Consider the following 23,939-nt stretch of genomic DNA (forward strand, 5'->3'; position numbering starts at 1 on the left):
TTACAGAAGAATGGAAAAAAACTGACAAAGAAGCTGACCTTGGGGAGATCGGTTTGGGTTCCAGAGAAATATACGAACCTGGGAGGCAATACCGACCCTACAACTTAACTTAGAACATAGGCTGAAGAAAGGCAAACTTAAGTTTGTTAACATTTCTAGATTTAAAGAAAGCTTTTGACAATGCTGACTGGAATACACTCTCTGGAATTCTAAAGGTAGCAAGGACAAAATACAGGGAGCAAACAGTCATTTACAACTTGTACAAAAAACAGACTGCAATTATACTATTCAAAGGAACTGAAAGGGAAGTATTAGTTGAGAAGGGAGTGAAAATGCATTGTAACCCACCTCAAAGTTATAACGTTATTCCACATGTAGACTGAGCAAGCTGTGAAGAAAAGTACAGAGAGATTTGGAAAGCAAAGTTCCAAGAGGTCTGCCGATGGCATTAAAATTCTCTCAGAAACAGCAAAGGATTCAGGAGAGCAGTTTGCAGGAATAGATAGTGTCTTGAAAGGATATAACAACATGAAAATCAACAAAAGTAAAGTGTCCTTCAAAAAGTGTGTCATTTTGAATTGTGCAGTACATTTTTATTTGTTAGTTGATCACTCTGAGGTGCATCATTTTGGTTTCCATAAACATTCAGATTTCTGCTTCATTTTGTATTTCTCACATTTCTTCACAGTATGCCTGATCGTGTAGCAGTTTACTACTGTGCAGCACGTGCCAATAGTGAAAACATTTTATCAAAACATAGAAAACTATACAACAACTGTGAGAAATATTTGGGTGATTCTACTGTGCAATGTAAAAAAAAAACCTCACCAATTTGCAGACTTATTGCAAAGTTCAATGAAATGGATTCAGCAGAGAACATTAAGTGTTCTGGGTATCCTTATTCTGGCCAATCTGTGCAAAATATTGTGGTGGTTTGTGACAGTGTGGCTGTTAGTCTAGTGACATCAGTTTTTCACTATTCCCAAGAACTGGGCATAATACAGCAAATTCTCCAGTATGATCTCTATTACCACTCTTACAGTATTCAGTTAGTGCAGTAGCTGAAAGAATCTGATCATGAGAAGAGGCAACATTCTGTTCAAGGGTTTTTGAGAAGACAACAGTTTTGCAAGTATCATCATCTTTAGTGACAAGGTTCGCTTCCACTTAAATGGATTTATGAATCAACAGAGCTCCCATATTTGGGGTCTAGGAAATTTTTGCATGGTTCATGAGAGGGAAATGTATCCACAGGAAGTGGCAGCATGGTGTGGCTTTTGGGTGGGTAGCATCACCAGCACTTATTTTTCTGAAGATGAGACAGGACAAGCTGTGATAGTTAAATGGAAACTGATCCATGTGATGATTAGAGATTTTTTATGGCCTCATTTCAATGTAATGGACAGTCAAGAGTTGTGATTTCAGCAGTATGGTGCCACTTGTCATTCTTCCCATGAAATGATTGAATTGCTCCAGGAGCAGTTACCAGATTGCCACATCTTGTGTAATGGCAACCAACCAGGTCATGTGACTTAACCCCTTGCAATTTCTTCTTTGGGGTTACCTTAAGGGGACCACACCCTGCCTATCTAACACATGTTAATTTAGGCAGTATTTGACCCATTTCTGAAAAAAACTATTTGATGCAGGACCTTAATATTTTTACTGTATGTTACATGGTGCTAATAGAGTCAGTTGTACTAAAATCTACTTTATCTATTTTATAGTTTTCAAAAAATACTTTTTTAAATTTATTAGCAAAAAAATATTAAGTTTTTTCTTCAGAATTTTTTTTTTGTGAACTTCCTAATGGGGGACTATTCATGAATGTAGTACCGGAGTCTCTGAAAATTTCATTCATTTATCTATGATAGTTTCTGATATAATGGGGCATATGTACTGAAAATTTTAGTTTGCGGGAAATTGACTTTAAAGAAAAACCTTTTGAAATTTGTTACTTACAGTTAATTAAAACTAAACTGCTGCATATGATGGCCCTTCTTTGGCCTTTAGCAGGTCTTCCAGTTTCTTTTTCTCCTTCCTGGATGTTTGTCTTGCTTTCTTGGCCATATTAGATGCAGAACTGTCTGCATTGGATATCCTCATTTTATTGCAATGTTGCAGCCCAGTGATCATACTTTCACCAGGATTAATTCCCAGCTTTTTCAGTACACAACACTTTCCAATATTACCACTACTGAATGTAATATCAGCATCATGAACTCCTAGTTTCATTGTATGCACACCTACAAATGCAGTTTTAGGAAGGCGGTTCCAAATTATGCTGTTGAAACATTCATTTGGGTTCTGTGTCTGCCCATGCAGCCAAGTATCTGAAAATAGGTTTAATTGCTGTAATAACAGCAGCAGGAAGAGAATGCTGGTGAGAATAAGACTCTCCAGTTGCCTGAGCCCTATTGTATTTGCACCACAAATTTTCTCCTGATGGACACAATCCAGGACATGTCTTATCATCAGTTGAGGACTTATGGAAGAATATGGCCCAAACATCTCTCTTCATTGCCTCCAGATTTTCTTTATTCCTCCTAACTGCCTGCTCATAGTATACCTGCAAGTTTTCTATTTCAGTTTTAGTTAACCGACCCTGTCCGGTCAACAATTTTCCCATCTTCTAATATTTTTCCTCTCATATTAACCATTAGTTTTCTCAACCTTGTTCCCAAACACTTTTGAACATGGCCTGCACATTCTATTTTGAGAATAATGGCATCTCCACATGGCTTAGAGTTGACAGTGTGTTGGTTGACAGTGGGTGACAGAAAAGTGGGCATGGCACAAACACACGTTGTAGGAAAATGCTCTTTAAATGCTCGAAAAAAAAAATTTTTCAGCAAAATCCTTTTCAGAGTACTTAAATATAACCTAAATCTATCGAAATATGATGAAAACCAAATATCGATTTTTTTCGACCTGAACCACGATGTGGTCCCCTTAAATCATTGGCGTGTGTGAATAAATCCCAAAACATCTGCAAGTTAAAGGAGCAAATCTGATGTGTTGTTGACAAATGGTGGTGGTTAGTGTTTAACGTCCCGTCGACAACGAGGTCATTAGAGACGGAGCTCATGCTCGGGTTAGGGAAGGATTGGGAAGGAAATTGGCCGTGCCCTTTCAAAGGAACCATCCCGGCATTGGTCTGAAGCGATTTAGGGAAATCACGGAAAACCTAAATCAGGATGGCTGGAGACGGGATTGAACCGTCGTCCTCCCGAATGCGAGTCCAGTGTGCTAACCACTGCGCCACCTCGCTCGGTGTTGTTGACAAAATTAAGTGGAATCTTGCCAGGGAGTCATGGATAAAGTTCCTGCGTGCCAGCACAGTAGAGGAGGTCATATGCCAGACATTACTTTCCATACCTGAAATGGGAAGGTATGATGAACATGTTTATATATTTTGATAATGTGTTTTGAAAAAAATAAAGTTCATAATTTGATATACAAAAAATTGCGCACCTTTTGAAGAACCCTATAAAACAAGGGTCATAGCATGTAGTCCGATTAAACCAGGAGATATTGAGAGAATTAGATTAGGAAATGATACACTTAAAATACTAGATAAGTTTTGTACTTTGAGTGGAGGGAGGGAGGGGGATTTTCTGACTTAAAATACAAATTTATGTGTTAGGAAGTTTTTGAGTGGAGTGGAGTGGAGTGGAGTGTTGCACGGAAGTGAAATGTAGATGATAAATAGTTCAGACATGAAGAAAATAGAAGCACTGAAATGTGGTGGTGCAGAAGAATGCCGAAGATTAAAAGGGTTAATAGAATAACTTATGAGGAACTGGAGAGAAAAGAAATTTTATGGCACAACTTGACTAAGAGAAAGGATCAGTTGATAGAAGAAGTCTTGACACATCAAGCTATGGAGAAAAGCAGGAGGGAGCGGGATTGTAGTGGGACACAATGTTTGAACAAAATCATCAGGTTCAAATGGATGTAGACTGCACTAGTTATTGCAGAAATGAAGAAGTTGGCATGTAACAGAGCAATGTGGAGAACTGCATTGAACCAGTCTTTGTACAGAAGACCACAACAACAATATACTGATGAGCATAAAAATAAGTGAGTAGCTGTATCTTTAAATGTTTTGGGAATTTGCTTGAATAAAAAAATCATAATACTGATGCAAACTGCAACAAGAAATAAAAACTGTGGTCTTAATTGTGTACATTTGAGCAAATATCAGTTATGCTTCTTCTCTAATCAGATCACAAAAGATAAAGATTCAGTACCAAAATACATTAAATCATTTCTGAAGCAGAATGGTTTATTCCTTATCTTTTTTTAATCTTAAGCTAACACATTCAGTGAAGCTCTATGCAGATTGTGATGGCAGTTCAGAATTGTCAATGTGCTCTTCTATGAAAATGACTCACCACAAGTGAAATTGCAATTTCCCCCAACAGTTTCAACTCTGAAATTTTTTGTCACCAACACTATAACTTTGATTTGGCTTCTTGTTTATCACAGTTTCATAAAATTGTAAGATTTTCCCAATGAACAATATTTCACAGTGATGAAGAGCTGAAATAAGTGGTCACTGCCTTTCTCAATCATCTGGCAATGGAGAAGGCATGAATATAAAGCAGGGATAACAAGAGACCCTTACCACACAATACTGCTAGTGTTTGAATTTACTGAGGATTTTCTAGAGAAGCAATACAAGTTATACAGTTGTGATATAAAATATTTTTACTAGTTATATTGTGACTGTAAAAGGTGTATTAATTTCTGGAGACCAACTATGATTACATGGTCCAGGATAAAATAATTCTGTAACAATGACTTTTCTGTTTTTAACATTCACAAAACATACCTGGAGTTTTAGTTTGTCATGGCTATCACCACCAGCAAACAATTCTGCAAGGCCTGACAAACCTCCTTCAGTTACAAACTGTGCCTGAGCAATTGGAAAATTGCGAATAAGGCAAGATAAGGCAAACAGTGCACGAGAACGAACTGTGGGATCTGTGTCTAGTGCAACAGCACGAACGAGTGCTGTAAGTGCACCTGCCTCTAGCAGAGCTATCTGCACTCTAGGATTGCTCTGCGCTGCTGAGCCCAATAAGTGTGCTGCGACTGAACGTAGTTGCGGAGAGGTGGCATTCAGCAATGGCAGTATCTCCAAAATCCTAAAAACAAAGGGAAGGTTTTGCCATGTGATCATTTTTGTGGAATAATAAAAAAAACACACACACACACAAACAAACAAACAAAAAAAATAATCGCACTTCTTTGCTCATTATCATATGCTTGATTTATTATTTATTTCAGATGGTTATTCTTCTGCTCTAACACATTTGTGACTAAAATAAATGAAATGTATTTAGTTTATTATTATTATTATTATTATTATTATTATTATTATTATTATTATTGATGGAATCACTTTTTACTATGCATATTCATATGTATATATGCATCTTTATAAACATCTGATGTTTACTGTTTACTCCAGCAGAACTACATTAGATAAAAGTCAACAATAATGACAGGTGCTAACCATAAGAAATCAAAACCAACAGATTTTATTCCCACGCAAATGCACTCCACTACTCCTTATTCCAAGAATCCTGTGAATAATCAATGTCTATACATAAAACCTTTACAGTTTGCTAATAGAGAGACAGAGGTACAGTTATAGAAAAAACCGTAACACATATAGCATTACCAGCCTGTCAATAGACATAGAACAATGGCGTTGATAATCTTAGAATTAACACTTATGCTGAAGCAAGAGGTCTTACAATGGAGTATCCAAGCTCAAGAAGCTAAAATGAAATAAAAATGATTTCAAAATACAGATATGTATGTGTGTTCTACTACCCATCAAAGTCATTTACCTGCAAAAATAGGGCATTCATGTCCAATCGATGTTTGAAGGTTAATGTTTTTAAAACCTACAGAAGCACAAGTAATTTTCAAATTGACAAACCACAGATCATGCCACATGATCAGTATTTCATCATATGCCTTCATTTTAGTATCAACAACTAACTTTCTGTACTGAGATAATAAGCAGCTTAACGTGTGTGGCACAGATTTGATTATGAAGATGATATTTCTTTTGGATCATTTGATAATGTGATTGCTGTAGTTTCTGATACTGGATTACTGCAGTCTGGATACGATGAAAAAGATGCAGCTTTTTTTCAAATCTGTGCTTTTTACCTGTGTTTTAATCGCTTCACTGAAACACCACATTTGCACACCAGTGACAAGGGAAGACAACATAGCAACTTCTATTTTGGGAGATATTACTCTTTAAATAATTTGTTCATGAACATCTAATGTTTCAAGCAAATGTTAAGCTTTTTGCCAAATAACACCTTATTCATGATTCACGTGAATATGCTGGTCACAGCTGTACATCACACGGCACTGTTTCATCAGTGACTTGTGCTTCTGGAGTCCTTAGATTCGTTAACCTTCAAACACTGATTGTACACACATGTAGAATTTTGCTGATAAATAAACTTGGTGGGTGACAGAACACTCATCTTCATATTTTAAAATAAATTTTATTCAGTTTCAGCCATTTAAGCAGAAGTTACAACAAGGATATCACTTCTTGGAACCACGTGTAACAAAGGAAAAAAGGAAAACAGGCTGCAGAAAGTTAAATCAAGAGTAAATGAACAGCTGTGGGCAAATAGACATATTCAATTTCAGTGAACTGCTTTGATATCCATTTTTTAAAGATCCTTTTTCACTATCCATTTGTGCAGACACCACATCATCATTGCTGCCTCCGCCATCTTTATAAAAATTTATTGCATACTATAATTTATTTACTGCAATAATGTGCTGATACTTTTTACCAGGTAGAAGTGTCACACTGAAAGCACAGAGATTGACAGAGATAATCTAACCAAAAACTAATTCTTATTGTTATGTAACAATATTTCTTAAACTATTTAATTTAAATTATAGATTTCTATTAATTCATTAAAAAATTCCGTGAAATTTTATCCAATTTAGAGTAAGTACTCACCCTCCTGCTTGAACAAATTCCTTTGCATTGTCCACTTGGTGCACCATATATTCTAGATCAGTCAAAATGGCTATTAATTCATCTTCACCTTCATCCTCTTTCAGTTCACTTGCTCTGAACTTTGCAAGCAACTCATTCAATAATTCTAGATCAGTTTTTATATTCAAGTTTAATTCTTCAAATTTCTTTTTCAATTCATCATAGGATCTAAATCTCTTCCGCACTCGTTCAATGTCCTGCAAATAAATGTTATCCACTAATTGTTTTGTCAGAATGTTGCTATCACACTGATATCTACCTCATAAAATAAAATTTACCCCTAAATTTCTTGCCAAAAAGTACTGTTTAAAAATTCTGCACAGGAGTATGGAACAAAAATTATAGAGGAGAGCTTCTGTAAAGTTTGGAAGGTAGGGGACGAGATACTGGCAGAAGTAAAGCTGTGAGTACCGGCTGTGAGTCGTGCTTCGGTAGCTCAGACGGTAGAGCTCTTGCCCGCGAAAGGCAAAGGTCCCGAGTTCGAGTCTCGGTCAGGCACACAGTTTTAATCTACCAGGAAATTTCAAAAATTATAGAATCTAATTTTCCATCAGGTGCAGCTGATCAAAATTTTTTGTCAGTTATTTGTAAACAGTCAACATCAATGAAACCTTCTTGTTAGTACTGTTCTGATAAAAGCAAGTGAATAAGCAACCTGAATAGCTTGATATCCACACCTGATCTCAGGTTGGAGAACACCGTGCACGATGGAAGATTAAAAAAGCTGTAAAAATGTACAAGTGAATAAGCAATATGAACAGTCTGATAGCTATGCCCAGTTTCAGTGCAGAGAACAATGTACATGACAGAAAAACTGTAGGAGTACTAGTAGGGTGGTGATGTGAACACAAAACCCATTGCCCAGAATCCATGTGACCAACTATCAGTGTACTCTGCTTAGTGAACAGGGCTCTGGAGAATTATTATTGCTATACTGTCAATATTTGGTAGTCAGAGGAAATGCTCTACCTCTGTTAAGAGTATGAATTGTATCTGGAATTTGAGGGGGGTTTGTAAATCGTCCAGGGACATTAAAACTACTTACAATACTCTGCCTTGCAATATCAGAAGGGTCTCGCAGAAGATAAATAAACCATGATGAATCACTGGTGATTCTGGATTTCTAACTAATACTGAAGCCAACTAATGTATTTGTAATGTATATGTAATGCCAATTTCCATAACAAGAAGAAAAGCCAAGGGAACAAATATTTAGGGGAATATTTCTTGACAGTATAACATGAAGAGTAAGTAACAGGGTAATGAAGCATATATACATGTAGTGGGCAAACAAAATAAAAGGCTGTACCTGTTTACACTACCTCTGACATGAAAAGAGCATGGAAAGAGCCTAATAATGATTATGTTCTGTGCAGCTGAAAAAAATAAAGCAGAAGAATCCAAAGTTGTCTATAATGTACGTCAACAAATGCTAAGTAAATAAAATAATAAGTCATAGATAATTTCATTCTGAGATAAGAGTGCACTAATTGGAAATTTATCAATTCAACACATAGCAGAAGAATGGGAGGACATACTATTAATGAGAATGGAAAAGTATCAAGAAAGTTTTTGACTTTCAATGGATTGAAAATAACTAACTCATTTTTTCAGAAATGCAATATCCCACAATATATGTCCCTTATGGACTATATTATCAGCAGGAAAATGGATGGTGAAGCAAGAGACACATAAGTATCTTGATGATGTTACAGCATCTGATCACTACTTTGTAATATTGGAGGTATTCAATATGCAAAAGGAGGAGTGATACGAAAAGGAAAAACATGAAAAGAGGCAAAGTATTTTTGCTCAGCGAAGACATGTGACACAGGCATGTCCCAAAAGAGATTGGACAACAAACTTGCACAGTTAAAATAAAAAATAAAAAAGGCAATGATGGTGAAGAACGGTGAAATGAAGATTAGGCTTTAATGTACTACTGAAGACAAGGTCATTATACGCTACATGGATTAGAATAACAAAGTGACTTACAGCTAATTGTTTACACAAGATGTTAAACCTATAATATCCATCTGCTCCAAACTGAAGTGGCTTAAGACACGTTTCACCTTGCACATGCTCATTCCTCCTCTTCTCAAACAGCTAAATGTTTATAACAAAGAATATACATGTCATTGCAGCTCACCTAACTTGCAGCAATTTAAGCTGTACTCTTAGATTCCTGCCTAACTACACACTCAGAAATCACCATGTATTCTGAAATAAACAGCAAAATATTTGTGACAATGAAGAATAAGCTGCTTGTTTCACCCATGGTTATTTAAGTTGTTCTTAGGTCCCCGCCTAACCACACACTCAGAAGTTACCACATATTCAGAAATAAACAGCCAAATATTTATTTCAGTCACTTTCTAATCAGACAGAAATATAAATAACTTTGAATATTGCAAAACATACTTGTATAGCATTCTTAAGAAAGTCCCAGGATGCAATAACAATGGTAAGATGTAGAAAGTCTCTCATAAAGGCTTATATTGTTGATGCATCATTAAATGACATTTAGTGATAAGGATGAGTTTTGTGATAAATCTTCACTGTGCCATTACCTTGAAATGGCATACTGCAGGTTATAATACAAAACAGACAGATATGCCAAAATAAATATGGGGTCTGCCACAACGAGTGACTTTCATTTGCAGCAGATGCATGTTACAGGTTTAACATCTTCAGTTGTTAACAGGACAGCTACCATAGCAACAATCAATTAGTGATCAGAGCACAAGTTTGGTCCCATCTTCTGTTCTGTCCACAGTTGACATATCACTCTACTACCTCAGCTGCTGTTTATCAGTCAGCTGTGAATAACAATGAGGTCTTAAACATAACTGTTGTGTTTTGTTCTTATGTGCTTTGTTTGCCTGTGAGGTATGTTTCTTTTATGGAATGTGCAACGGTAACTGTAAAATTGCTTAAAGAAGTGATAAGACTATTAGGGTCTTGTAAAGCAAACTCAATACTGTAATGCGAAGTTCTCTGTAAAATGTGTAAACGGGGCATGAAAGCAACTGACACTCTTGTCATGGAAGTGCTAAAAGAAGCCACAAAAGCCTTAAAAAACAGGAACATGTGAATCGTTATTGTTGTAACTGCGACCATTCCAGTTGTGGGGTGGCCGTGAATGAAAGGGGACCGAACGGGAGCGGCCCGCGAACAAACAAGATGGGCGAACGAGAAAGGGTGGACACACACAATGACAGATGACTGAGCAAGACACCAAGAACAGTAACACACAAGAAGCAATGGGGTCACAAGCGAAAGCCTCACGAAATCAACAACATCCACTTGGACAGGAAATAAACAAAGTAAACACGATGTCTGTAAGCAAGATATCGAGAGACTCACACGAATATCAGACTGCCTGGCTAAGTGACAGGCAGGATAGGGTACATCGCTACTGGCTGCTGGGACCACGTGCTCCACAGTGGCGCCCTCACATTATACACGGGCCAGAAGCGCGCACAGCCATGGCTTATGGCGCAACGGCTGCAGAGACCTCTAGTGGTAATCGTGGCCCATGCCGTCTGGCGCAGATTCAAAACCCGCAGCACTCAGTACTCGAGTTACATTTAATTAGCATACAGTCAAGTGGCTGCTTCTTAAACAAATAAATAAATAAATACTGATTTAAAAACTCCTCCCTCTACTGCATATGATGGCTAATATTAAAAACGAATATGTTATCATAAATGGCATAAATAAGGAACTTTTAACCTGCTATGGTTTGGTCTCTCATCTCAGAGTGTTGCAATTATGTTACCATGTGCTGGAAAACTAACAGTGCCGAAGTATGGCAACAGTCCATAGTAATTGTGATAAGAACTGCGTAAATTATGGGTGGACAATTCTGCTGGATACTGCATGCAAATTACATGCCACAAATCTGAATAATGTACTGTAAATTATATCCAAATTTCTGCTATGTGATGAAGAAATGGGCTTTAGTTAGAGAAAGTCTGCAGTAGCAACTGCTGTATTTGTGGCAACAAAAAAATTAAATATGATGAGAACTTAACAGAAGAAAATCATCTAGCTTCGTAATCTACATAAAAGCTGTAGATAATTTTAATAGAAGAAAAACTGTTAAATATAATGGAAATAAGAGGTTGTCGTTTACATCTTACAGATGCCTTGAGAAACCTGTATGAAGATTTAAATGGTAAATTAATTCAGCTTAAGTTGAAAAAAAAACAAAAATGATAAATTAATTCAGCTTATACTGAAAAAAAACAAAGGTGGTCATGCAAGGGTGCAGTGTATGACCAACAGTCTTAAAACGTACCTGGATTATGCATTAAAAGAATGGAAAGCCCAATTTGGCACAGGTGTTTTGATAGACTGGCACACTATTAAACATGCCCCTTATACAGAAACAATCTGACATTTTTGGCAGTAAGAGATGACAATTTACAAAAAAGAATTTACTCATTGGGCAGAATATGTAAAAAAATATAATTTGCAGGCACCAAAATGAAAAAATTAAACTATGATTTTTAAAGTAAAAACACCCCATGAGCATGAAAATTGCATGATGAAGTATTTAAACTAGTTAAATAACTTAATTACTTCAGTTGTGACATTAAAAATGGTAAAGATGTATAGGTATTGCTCACAGCACAATCTACAAAACAGACACTCACAGGACCATGCAGTAACCATTTATTTTACTGAATACAACAGCAAATTATCACTTGACAACTGATAAACTGAGAACTAACTGACTGGGGGTTCCCACACAGACAGATTGTGAATGCTATACTGGCTTTTGAACTACATCTACAAATCTTTGCCATATCTAGGCAGCATTTTTCAGTCGATATGGCACGCAGATGTGTTCAAATAGTCTGAAAGGCGCTCATAAAATCTTGCAAGTTAAGTATGGGATCGCGGTTCAGTAGTTTTCATGCATTCAACATCCGATAATCCCCACTGGGCCTCCATTTGTCGTCTCTCTTCCTAACAAGGTGCAGTGGCGATGCCCATCAACCAGGTAACATCAATCTGACTTTCTGTCCGTCACTTACAAGCGATGGGACAACATGAGTGGGGGAGCTTGCTCAGGTGTCTGCATGTGGATGGATGTATTGCTTTTACCAACATACTCTGCCTCTTGTCCCTATAGCCTTTGCTTGTTTTAACCAGGCGAATGTCTCCCTACTTTACCACTCTGCATGCTGTCTCGTCTGTCCGATTCCAGAACTGATAATTGTTTCTGCATTGCGCCCAACAGTAGCTTTAGAATGTGGAGCTGCTCATTGACAGACTTTCTTGGCTCCTGTCATATAACCATGGCTTCTGCTGGGTTGCAGCTGTCAGCTACCTGTGTTATTGCTAAGGCAACTGTCTGCCCCACTTCTGGTGTACTTTGTCAGCGGTTGGCACAACAGAACTAATGTCGACCTGCCCACAAGTGACTAAAGCCATTTTCACTGACGGCGGCAGCTGCATGAGCCACAAATGCAGCAGCATCTCATCTGACATTGCTGCCTCCTTTACAGTATGCCGGAGGTGCCACCAGAATTCGGAAAGCATTGTCGCTAATTTATTCTGACTGTAGAACCTGCTGCATCCATTGGTCTAAAGATTTCCCCATGTGCTGGATCAACATGTCTCAAATGCTGATACTGACTGTATGTAGGAGACTTCAAAATGACATGCAATACTGTCTCCACTGCTTGAGCCCCTATGCTATTAACTGCCACTGCTAACTTTGTATAGTTATTTGTGACACTGTTCCGCATAAATACTAGCTCTAACATTGCAAACTAAAGCATGGGCTTCTCCAGCAGGAACTTTTGCATTTAAGTTTTCATCGTCAGTTTGGCGGACATGCTGGACTTCGCAGTTCCTTTGTCTTTCTCTAGCTCCTCCTGTAAGCATAAAAGTTGTTCTTCCACCCGGTCTCAACCATCACCATCACCTGAAGTCACCATCTCACTTTGCGCTATGCTTCAATTTGCTGTTTTCTTTTTTGCTTTCGGGGTCACCATTTTATAAGTATTTCTCATAGCATAGTCTACAAAACACACACTTATAGAATACAGTGTAATAACAGTGCATTTATTTTACTGATTACAACAGAATATTATCACTTGACAAACAGACAAATAAAGAACTAACTGAAGAAACTCACAAAGAATAAACCAGTAAACACTATTCTGCTGGTCGACCAAAGAAATATTATGTCTCTTGACTAGTTGTCTGTAACTGGTGCTTCCCACATATGTAAAGAAGAAACTATCAGAATTCAGAAATTGAGGTAGGACAGTGAAGTCACTTTCAAGATTATATATATAATATCAATGAATATGTAGCAAAATGAAAACACAATAACAAAAATCATCAAAGATTAGGCCTACCTTGAGGTACTCTCTCAGTACTTCAAATACAGAATAACAGTTGTGTGATGATTCGGGAAAGTATACGTAGTTGACCAAGGCTGAAATGCTCTCTTGAAATTACTACACTATTAAATTTTATTCATAATTAATGTTCCAGTTACAAAATGCTGTAAAAAGAGAACTACTGTTCTGAATGACATCAAATTAGAAAAGAGCATATTATTGATGAAAGGAGAAACACCATGGACCAAAAAAAAATTTATTGAAAATTTCACCAACTGATGGCACTTTAAGTGTCAGAATATGTGCACCAACAGACATACAGCACGCAGATGTTGCTCAGTTTGCATCCGAGATGCCCAGTCTGACTGTCTCCATGAAGGATCGCATGATGCTGGTAACACTCTTTACAAGAACAGTGGCTGTGTGCGAGTAGTCCTGCAGAAGTTCTGGACACTCAAGGGCATGAAAATAGGCATTGGTCTGACATCTGCTGGGGTCTGGAGAAAATGATTACAAAATTCGAAATGATAGGTTCTTCTGAAGTACAGTGTGGGAGAATGAGGAAAGCACTTGATCCAATGACTGTCAAATATGTGGCCACAGCACTGCAGGAGGGGTCAAGTGGTGGTGCACAAACATGTAGTCCACAGGAAACTGCCTGAACATTGGACATGCTCGCGAGCTTGGTGCATAAAATCCTGCGAAAAATTCTGCATTGCTATCCATACATAATCAACCAAGGAGCTGCTTCCTGCTGACCTGCCAGCAAGACAAATGTTCACTCTGGAATTTCTTGCTCACATGGAAGTGGACAATGAATGGCAATGGAGTATGTTGTGGACAGACGAAGCCCATTTCCATCACCAAGAACATGTCAATATGCAGAATTTCAAAACATGGGAATTCGCACACGTCTCCACCAGTACCACTTCACTCTGCATAGGTGACTGTGTGGTGCAGGTTGACAGCATTGTTTATTATAGGGACACTTTTTTTTTTCTCAAGGAGATGAGTCCTGCGGTTCTCGGTCACTGGTAAATGCTACGAATGTTGTTTGCACAGCAATGTCATTCCAACCCTTCAACAGCATGGATCTCTGCATTTTTATGCAAGATGGCTCTCCTCTGCACATTGCATAGCCAATGAAGTGGCTGCTGCAGAGGCATTTTGGAAATGCTAGATTTAACAGCCATCATTTCCTTGCAGCCTGGCCACCCAGATCATGTTCAGTGCTCCAACTATGAATGTAGCTGAATTGAAGCACGCCTTGTACAACACATTCTGAATGTGACCCCCGAGACACTTCGATCTGTTGTGGGACATGCTGTTTCTTGATTTCCAGTTGTGACAGGAAACAACGGACAGCTTAATGTACATGTGTTGCATCAGTCTCACAACAATTAGAAACAGATACATTTTTGTTTTTTCTCTAGTTTTCGGTCACAGAACCATTAACAATCAATGTTGTTTTGCCTTTTATGCAGTTTTTGTTCCCGGGGCAATTAAAAACTGATCTCATTTTGCTTTTGATGCAGTTTTTGGTCTCATGACAGTTGAAAACCATTTTTTCCCATCTGATGTGGTACAATCTTGCCTTAGTGGATGGGGCTTATCTAACTAACAACTGTTGACTGCCGAACTTGTGCAGTCATGCACACTGAACAGTTGGAGCAGGGTAATGTGCAACTCAGACCACACCTGTTATACTGTGATTCATCTCCGATTTGTAGCCATCCCCATTTACATTAACACACTTACAGTTCCATTATTGGTAAAATTTTGTTCAATTATGTTTTTGTTCCATGGTGTTTCCTCCTGTGCCAAAAACATGTTGTTCAAATTTGACATCATTCTGAGCAGTGGTTCTCTTTCTACTGACTAACACAAAGTCCAAAGTAAAATTTCAAGGATGTGTCTGTAAACTCCTTGAAGTCATAACAGGAGGTTGCCCAAGAGATGGAGACTTACCGTTCTTTTTCAATTATTTGTTGAAAAAATAATACAAGAATGGCGCAAGGAATTAAAACTTCAGAACTTGTGTATACCTTTCAGGCATTTGGACTGAAAAGAATGGTGTGGGAATAGGCTGTTTAGTTTATGTGGATGATGCAGCCATAATGACAGAAGATTTTGAAATGGCAAACGAACAAATTCATGTACTGAAAGATGTAGCAGAATAACGGGTTTACAACTATGTTTTGGAAAAGCAGAAATAATGTCTGATATCAAGGTCAATACACGCTAATGAAACACCAGATACGGAAAATGTGGGTCTATCTGTCAATATCTGGACAATGGATTACAGCTAAAGGGCTAGATAAAAATGCCTTCAAAGCAGTAGCCAGAAAAAAGGAAACAGCTCTACACACTGTATGTACCATTTACAATAAAAAGTGCTTTTCAATGAAAACTGAAATGCATCATAACAACTCTGTCATAAAACAAATGTGCATATATACGAGGGCTGCTTGAAAAGTAACGTGACTTTTCAAATTGCGTGGGCAACATACATTTGATTACCTATTTTTCTTTTCTTTTCTTTGTTATGTTAGCACACATGTCCTGAACATATGTACACAGTTTTAAGAGTACAGCATACTTCGTTTGTTTTTGACAGATAGAAAGGTTAGAAGTATTTTAGTGTGTTCGGTGATTTTCGTTTTTTAAAAAAAAAAAAAAAAAGAAAAGAAAAAAAAAAAAGAAGAAGAAGAAGAAGAAGGAGCAAACAATTTGCATCAAGTTTTGTGTGAAAAATGGAATACAGTGCTCTGAAACACTTGAAATGTTGACAGTGGCATACAGTGAGTCTGCTCTAAGTAAAAAAGGGGTGTACAAGTGGTACAAGCTCTTCCAAGATGGCCGTGAAGATGCCAACGACAAACCTCGCTCTGGATGCCCCAGCATATCAACAACAGATGATAACATCGTAGCTGTAAAGGAAATTGTCTTCGAAAATCATTGAATTACCATAAGAGAAGTTGCTGAGGATGTTGGTATATTGGTCAGCTTGTGTCATGCAATTTTTTCACGTTTTGACATGCGTCAGTGAAGTTTGTTCCAAAACTTCTTTTTATCAGAAGAACCATCACATGAGCACCGCTCAGGAGCTCTTTGAATGACGTCAATGTTGGCAGAGCACTTGTCCGCGAAAGGCAAAGGTCCTGAGTTCAAGTCTCAGTCTGGCACACAGTTTTAATCTGCTATAATGTTTCATATCAGCGCACACTCCACTGCAGAGTGAAAATCTCATTCTGGAAACATCACCAGGCTATGGCAAAGCCATGTCTCCGCAATATCCTTTCTTCCAGGAGTTCTAGTTCTGCAAGGTTTGCAGAAGGGCTTCTGTGAGGTTTGGAAGGTAGGAGACAAGGTACTAGCAGAACTGAAGCTGTGAGGACAGGTCATGAGTCATGCTTGGGTAGCTCAGTTGGTAGAGCACTTGACAGCAAAAGGCATAGGTCCCGAGTTCAAGTCTTGGTCCGGCACACAGCTTTAATCTGCCAGGAAATTTCAATGCCAATGATGATCCTGATTTGCTAAAAATGGTCATAACTGGTGACAAAAGATGGGTTTATGGTTATGATGCTGAAACCAAAGCCCAATTGTCTCAATGGAAGCATCCTGGAGAGCCAAGACCGAAAAAAGCAAGTTCGATCAAATGTCAAAGTTTTGCTCACTGTTTTTTTCAATTACCATGGTGTAGTGCATCATGAATTTTTGCCTCAAGGTTGTACGGCCAATAAAGAGTATTACCTTGATGTTATGCCCCACTTGCAAGAAGCAATATGCAAAAAAGTCCAGAATTGTGGAAAAACAATTCGTTGCTTTTGCATCATGACAATGCACCTGCTCATTCATCATCGCTTGTATAAGATTTTTTGGCCAAAAACAACACGACAATCATGCCTCAGCCACCATATTCACTGGATTTGGTCCCCTGTGACTTTTTCCTGTTCCCAAAACTGAAGAGACCTATGAACAGATGAAGATTTTCAATGTTTGAGGAACTAAAAACTGCATTGCTGGAAGTTTTCAAGGCTGTAGCAAAAAGTGCTTATGAGAATTGCTTCAAGGATCGGAAGAAGCGTTGGCACGAGTGTATTGTACCTGACGGGGATTACTTTGAAGGGGACAACATGAATACTGATGAATAAACAAACATTTTTTTTCATACAAATAGAAAGTCTCCTTACATTTTGAACACATCTTGTATTTGTTGTGTCTGTTCTTGCAGATGTGTCCAAAGAAACAGACACAATTTTGATCCAGCAGCCACTATGAATTAAGACACAAAGAAATTACAGACATTTTCTATGAATGGGTACTGTTTTAAATCAATGGAGAAAATTGAAAATTTGTGCTAGGCCAGGATTCAAACACAGGTCCCCTGCTTACTAGGCAGATGTGCCATCTGGACATAGTGGTCACCACTACCCAGGCACGTCTCCCATCAGACCCAAATTCTCTAATTATCCGCAAACTACTAATGTAATGTCCCTTGTCAATTATCCTCATTCCTTGTGGCATTTCACAAGAGACCCAAGTTCGAATCCGGGTCTGGCATAAATTTAAATTACAGACACAATGGGCCACCACAGAGTTGGTTTTTATGGCCGTATCCAAAGAATGAATGATGCTGAATGAAAGAAAAACAGAACATAGCAACGCTATGGTACATGAATATCACAACAATGATTGTACAACTGGAAGAGGTGCAAAACCAAGATATCTTTAGAATAGCTGTAGTGACGTTTGGGACTTTCTGATATGAGAAATAAATAACTGGTGCAAATGGTCAGAGGAGCACACTGATGGACAGCATGGATTTAAATGAAAAATCAAGAATTGAGAACAACTTTTAGAATGGACAATAACCTCTTCTGTTGTTATAGAATCTTCAACACTTTCTATATTCAAAATAGACTCCCTAATTCGTTCTTTATTTTCGGTAATATCGGAGTTTTCATCCTTAGCTGCTTCATCATATACAGGTGCAACAGCAGTAGCCCCTGGTCTCTCACTTGGATCAAGAAGTTTCGCTTCTGTCTCTCCTGTCTCCAGATTTAGTCTCACATGAAGCCCACTTGGTACAGACTGGCCTGGAATGAAAGAAAATAAAATACTAAAGAGTTACCTGGTGGCATATGTATTGTGCAGATGGATACATGGTGTATTCTGAAACATGACAAGTATTTATAAGAACAGTCCTCCTTTTTGGCGAGAGAGAGAGAGAGAGAGAGAGAGAGAGAGAGAGAGAGAGAGAGAAAAGAGAAGAGAAGAAGAAGAAGAAGAAGAAATAATGTCATGTACGACAAAACATTGTGCTAGGTATAAAAACTCAACATTATAAGTTTCCACCTTTATTTAGTATTGACAGATGAAGTGAAACAATTGTAGTGTTTCAGCTGCTTAACAATTCCCTGACATATAGTGAGCACTTTAATGTTGAAGATGTTTGCTTAAAGGTTCTCAGCAATCTGGATGTGTAACTTTGTAATTAAAAAAATGATACTTCAACTATTGATGTAAATTTAAAATTTAAGATTCACATTCTTTCACTCATTCATAGTATTCTATAGATCCCATTACGAAGAACATTCTGTGGTGTGGAATGAATTAAGATATACGCTAACAAAGGCAGGCAGATCATAGAAAAGAAACTCAACATATACACCGCTTACTATTTGTGCTTACGCTAGCTAATTAGAAGGATAGCTTGCTATTTTGAAAACAGACTGCTGCTTCTTCATCACATGGAATAGCTGGTGTGCATCTCCTACCAGAATGAAAGCAGCTCAAAAACTCTGCATAATCAACACCAGATGTCAGCACTAGTGCGACAAGGTTCCTGTGTAACAATAGGTCATCCTTAGCAGTAAACATATGATGCATCAATGCTCCGGATAAATATATTTGGTGTGAATATCTTTTGTTGTTGTTGTTTCCATGTAGTGATTTGTGAAGATTGGGGCGGGGGGGGGGGGGGGGACAGAGATTTGAGCAGTGATTAAGTACTCTGTAAAGGAAGGGGTGAAAACAAAGGAAATTCATGCCAATTTTCAGAACACACTGGGGTACTTTGCTCCTTCGATTCAACTCTTGCCTTGTAGACAAATGAGTTTAAATTTGGTTGGAACAGCTTAGATGATGATTCATATAGTGGTTGGCCTAGATATGCCATGACCCGAGAAATTATTGCAATATTCCATAAAATAGTTGTGGAGGATCGCCGACAAAGTGTGAGACATTGCTGAAGCTGTAGGGATATCATTTGGATGACCATATCACATTTTGACAGTGGAGTTGGATATAAGAAAATTATCTGCTATATGGGCACCACAACTCTTAATAAAGGATAAGAAATATATTATAATGGAAATGTCAAAACAGTATTTGACCCATTTTCAGAGCAACCACCAAGATTTTTTGTGCCAGTTTCTGACTGCTATTACACTCCATAGACAAAACAACTGTCAAAATAGTGGGTACATGCTGATTCACCACCAAAAAAGAAAGCTAAGGCAATACAGTCGGCTGGAAAGGTCACAGCATCAGTTTACTGAGACGCAAATGGGATCCTGGTGACAGATCGCCTTTCCACTGATCAAGCAATTACGAGACAATTATACGCTAACCACCTGGACCAACTACAGCAAAAGATACATGAAAAAAGCCAAGTTTTGGCAAGAAAGGAAATAATCGTTCATCAAGACAATGCCTGCTCACACATAAGTGTCATTGCCATGGCAGATAAACACAAACTAAGATATGAATTGTTGCCACGACCACCTTATTCACCTAATTTGGCTCCATCAGACTTCCATCTACTCTCCAAGTGAAAAATTTTCCTCAGTGGATGGAGTTTCTGTTTAGACAAAGAACTGATAACCGAAGTTGCAGGCCTGGAGGAATCTAATTTTTGAGATAGTATCAAGGCATCTGAATACTACTGGGCCAAGTGCACTTGTGTACAGGAAGACTACATTGAAAAATAAATAAGTTTCACTGAGGGAAGTAGTTTCTTTCTATTCCATTCTGAGAACTTTTCAGATTCCTCCCAGTTTATACTTACTTGGTTAAATTGGTATTTTTTTTTTTCAAGTAAATAGTTATCTATATCTATAATACAGAGACCCTTCCACAACACACTGGTACTTGACATGCAGCACTACACTGAACACTTCAACTTGCCATGTTGTTAACAGAAAACGCAGGTTACCTGTAAAGTTTTCCGATAGTTTTGAAAATTGGTATTTTTATAGATTTTGATGTGCTGTTTTTGATTTTTCACTTTGCCACCTTGCATCTTTGCCACTCATACCACAACACTGCAAAAATGGTGCGCCAAAACAGTTTTTTGACAATATTTCTGATGCACTTTATGATGAAACAGTCATGTAATAAATTAAACTATTGAAAATTTCCTGTAATTTATGCAACAACCTTTCTTGCCACAAGTTTAGAGGGACAAGCTGCATGTGTCAAGGAACATGTAGCTTAGTGTTGCGGTGCATCCTTCTACAAAATTCTGCCAACAGAGCTGAAATACTCTGTGCCTGAATCATCAGTATGAGTTTATCATTCTTCTGTGTCGTTTGCATTTCAGGGCCATGGTTTCTAAGGAAATGAACTGCTTTAAAATAAATTTCATTGCCAGGAAGTAAGGTGACTGAAGAGAATCAAAAAGAACTGGAGACATTTCGTAAGTCAAGTGTTCAAAGAAAAGACAACTGGGGCAAACTCTTGAAATGACTGAGTCCGATACTGGTTCACGATGTGTGTCAAAAATGCTGTAATAATGAGAAATTAATCTCTGCATCTTTGCAAAGGGGAAATGGTGTCTCATTTTCCCATCCACAACCGCAATCCACTACCACAGTATTCTTATTGGGAGATCAAATATGGTGTATACCATGCATAAATTGTCAATGAAAAACAGCATTTCAGAACTCACTAGAATTCATAATGAAGACTGGGGTCAAGCAGTTGTGGAACATCTCAAACATGTCAATGGTTGCACAATGTAATAAACAACAAAAAGGAAGTTCAAATAAAACGATAGGGAAGCACAGGAGGAAGCATTAAATTTTGTAATATTGCATTACATGTGGATTATGCCTGATGGGGATACCACAAAAAAACTGCACCACTGTACCTCATTGATGGTACAGAAATGAGTTTTTTTGCCCAGAATACATGTTGGCACAGACTTTGTGATCCTCTTACGCTTAAGTATTCATTTCTTGCAAAAAAGGTTACCACATAATTTATAGGAAATTTTCTGTAGTTTCATTTATTACACATCGATTTTCATCATAAAAGATTGAGAAAGGAGATACTGTAAAAAACATGTTTTTGTGCATCATTTTTTTCCATATGATGGCGTGAAGAAAAGATACAAGATGACAAAGGAAAAATTCAAAATTACAACACTGAAATCTATGAAAACACCAATTTTTAAAACTCCTGGAAAACTTTCTTCTAGTGAAAACTTTCCTCATAAACTACCAAATGACTGGACTAACACAGGAAACTAGAAACAACCTTTGGTGAAATCAAACGCAAAAGCTTCTACATTAAAGGTGCAGTGGAAATTCCACTGTTAAATGCGGTAGAGTGAACAGATGGGTGAACAGAGTACAATGACGGCCTCTACTAGGGGGAGGAACTGGCTGATGGTGTGACAAGAAGAAGATATTGAAGTCATATTGAAAACACAGGGGCTCCTGTGTTAGAGTCAGAATTTAACAGACCCTCGGACAACTTGTCATGATATAAGGTAGGGTACATACAAAACATTCCTATGGAATTTCTAAAATCACTTGGGAAGTGGTAACCAAATGACTATTCAAGCTGGTTGGTAGAATCTATGAATCTGAACTTCATACTTTTGGAAGACTGTCATCCATACAATACTGACCATAGTAAGGACACATAAGTGCACAAACTACTGCACAAGCAGCTTAAGAGCCCATGCATCCAAGTTGCTTACAAGAATAATGAAGATCTTTTAGATGACAATCAACTTGGAGTCAGGAAAGGTAAAGGCACTAGAGAGGCAGTTCTCATGTTACATTTGATAATGGATGCAAGACTTAAGAAAAATCAAGATACTTTGCAAGGATTTGATGACCTAGAAAAAGCATTCAAAAATTTAAAATGATACCAGATATTTGGAATTCTCAGGAAAATTGGTGTACGCTGAAAGGAAAAATAGGTAATATACGCTTTAACTTGCATGGTTATCCAAACAGGTAACTAGACCAAGAATGAAGTAATCAGATTAAAAAGGGTGAGAGACAGTGACGCAGTATTTCTCCTCTACTGCTCAGTCTGTACATCAAAGAAGCAATCATAGAAATAAAATACAGATTTAGAAACACAATTAAATCGAAAGGATATCAACGATAAGGTTTACTGATGACACTGCTATCCTCAGTGATAGTGAGGAAGAGTTGCAGGGCCTGCTGAGTGGAATTAACAGTCCAATGAGCATAGAATATGGCCAACAGTAAACTGAGGAAAGACAAAAGCAATGAAGAATAGCAAAAATGAGATTAGTGATTATATAACTTAATATCAAAATGGGAAGCCAGGACATAGATGAAGTGAAGGAATTCTGCTACCTTGGAAGCAAAATTACACACCATGGATAATACACAGAGGGCATAAAAAAACATAAAAAAAAGACTATCACAAGCAAAGAGGGCATTCTTGACCAAAAGGAGTCTATTGTATCAAACATTGGCCTTAATGTACAGAAGACATTTCTGAGAATGTATGTTTGGATCACTGAATTCTACGCAAGTCCTTCATAGACTGTGGGAAAACCAAAAAAGAAGTGAAGAGATGCATTTGAGATGATGCGGTATAGAAGGGTGTTGAAAATTAGGTGGACTGATATGATAAGAGATTATAGGGTTGTCTGCAGAGTCAGTGAGGAGAGAGAGATGTGGGAAACATTGACAAGTAGATGGAACAGGTTGACAGGACATGCGTTAAAGACAACAAGGAATAACTTTCATTGGTACTTGAGGGAGCTGTAGAGGGTAAAAACTGTAGAAGAAGACAATGATTGAAATATATTCAACAAATAGTTAAAGACTTTAGGCCCAAGTGTTACTCTGAGATGAAGATGTTAACACAGAAAAGAATTAGAGGAAGGCTACATGCAACCAGTCAGAAGATTGATAAGCCCCACCCCCCTAAAGCATGGAGGAGGGATTCTGATTTCTTTCTTTGTGTTTGATGGAAGTTTGTTGAATACCTCTACATCAGACCTCAAAACTTCACTTTTAATCTAGATAAATGAGTGAAGTCTACTGGAAAATTATTTTTGCATCTTGTATATTGATAGCGCAAATCACAGTTCAACTGAAACTGATTTTCAATGTCAGCTACAAAAAGTATTAAGGAGAAAATGTACTTAAAAAGTGAGTGTAAGAAATACGTGTCAGAGATCTCTGCAAGCTGTATGGCTATCTACTTTTTATGATATTCTTCAAACTTCCCTCCACTGA

At 37.7% G+C, this 23,939-nt stretch overlaps 1 protein-coding gene across 2 annotated transcripts in view; it reads right to left on the reverse strand.

Moving 5' to 3' along the window:
* Positions 1–23,939, reverse strand: part of LOC126253289 (nucleotide exchange factor SIL1) — a 129,728-nt gene that overhangs the window by 63,778 nt on the left and 42,011 nt on the right. For both annotated transcript variants that reach the window (XM_049954515.1, XM_049954516.1), the window contains exons 2-4: positions 18,295–18,518; positions 7,016–7,251; positions 4,838–5,153 (exon numbers count right to left, since the gene is read on the reverse strand). In XM_049954515.1, the coding sequence (XP_049810472.1) occupies positions 4,838–5,153; positions 7,016–7,251; positions 18,295–18,518 (776 nt within the window). The remainder of the gene's footprint in view (positions 1–4,837; positions 5,154–7,015; positions 7,252–18,294; positions 18,519–23,939) is intronic.

Source organism: Schistocerca nitens, chromosome 4, assembly GCF_023898315.1.
Source record: "Schistocerca nitens isolate TAMUIC-IGC-003100 chromosome 4, iqSchNite1.1, whole genome shotgun sequence".
NCBI lineage: Eukaryota > Metazoa > Arthropoda > Insecta > Orthoptera > Acrididae > Schistocerca > Schistocerca nitens.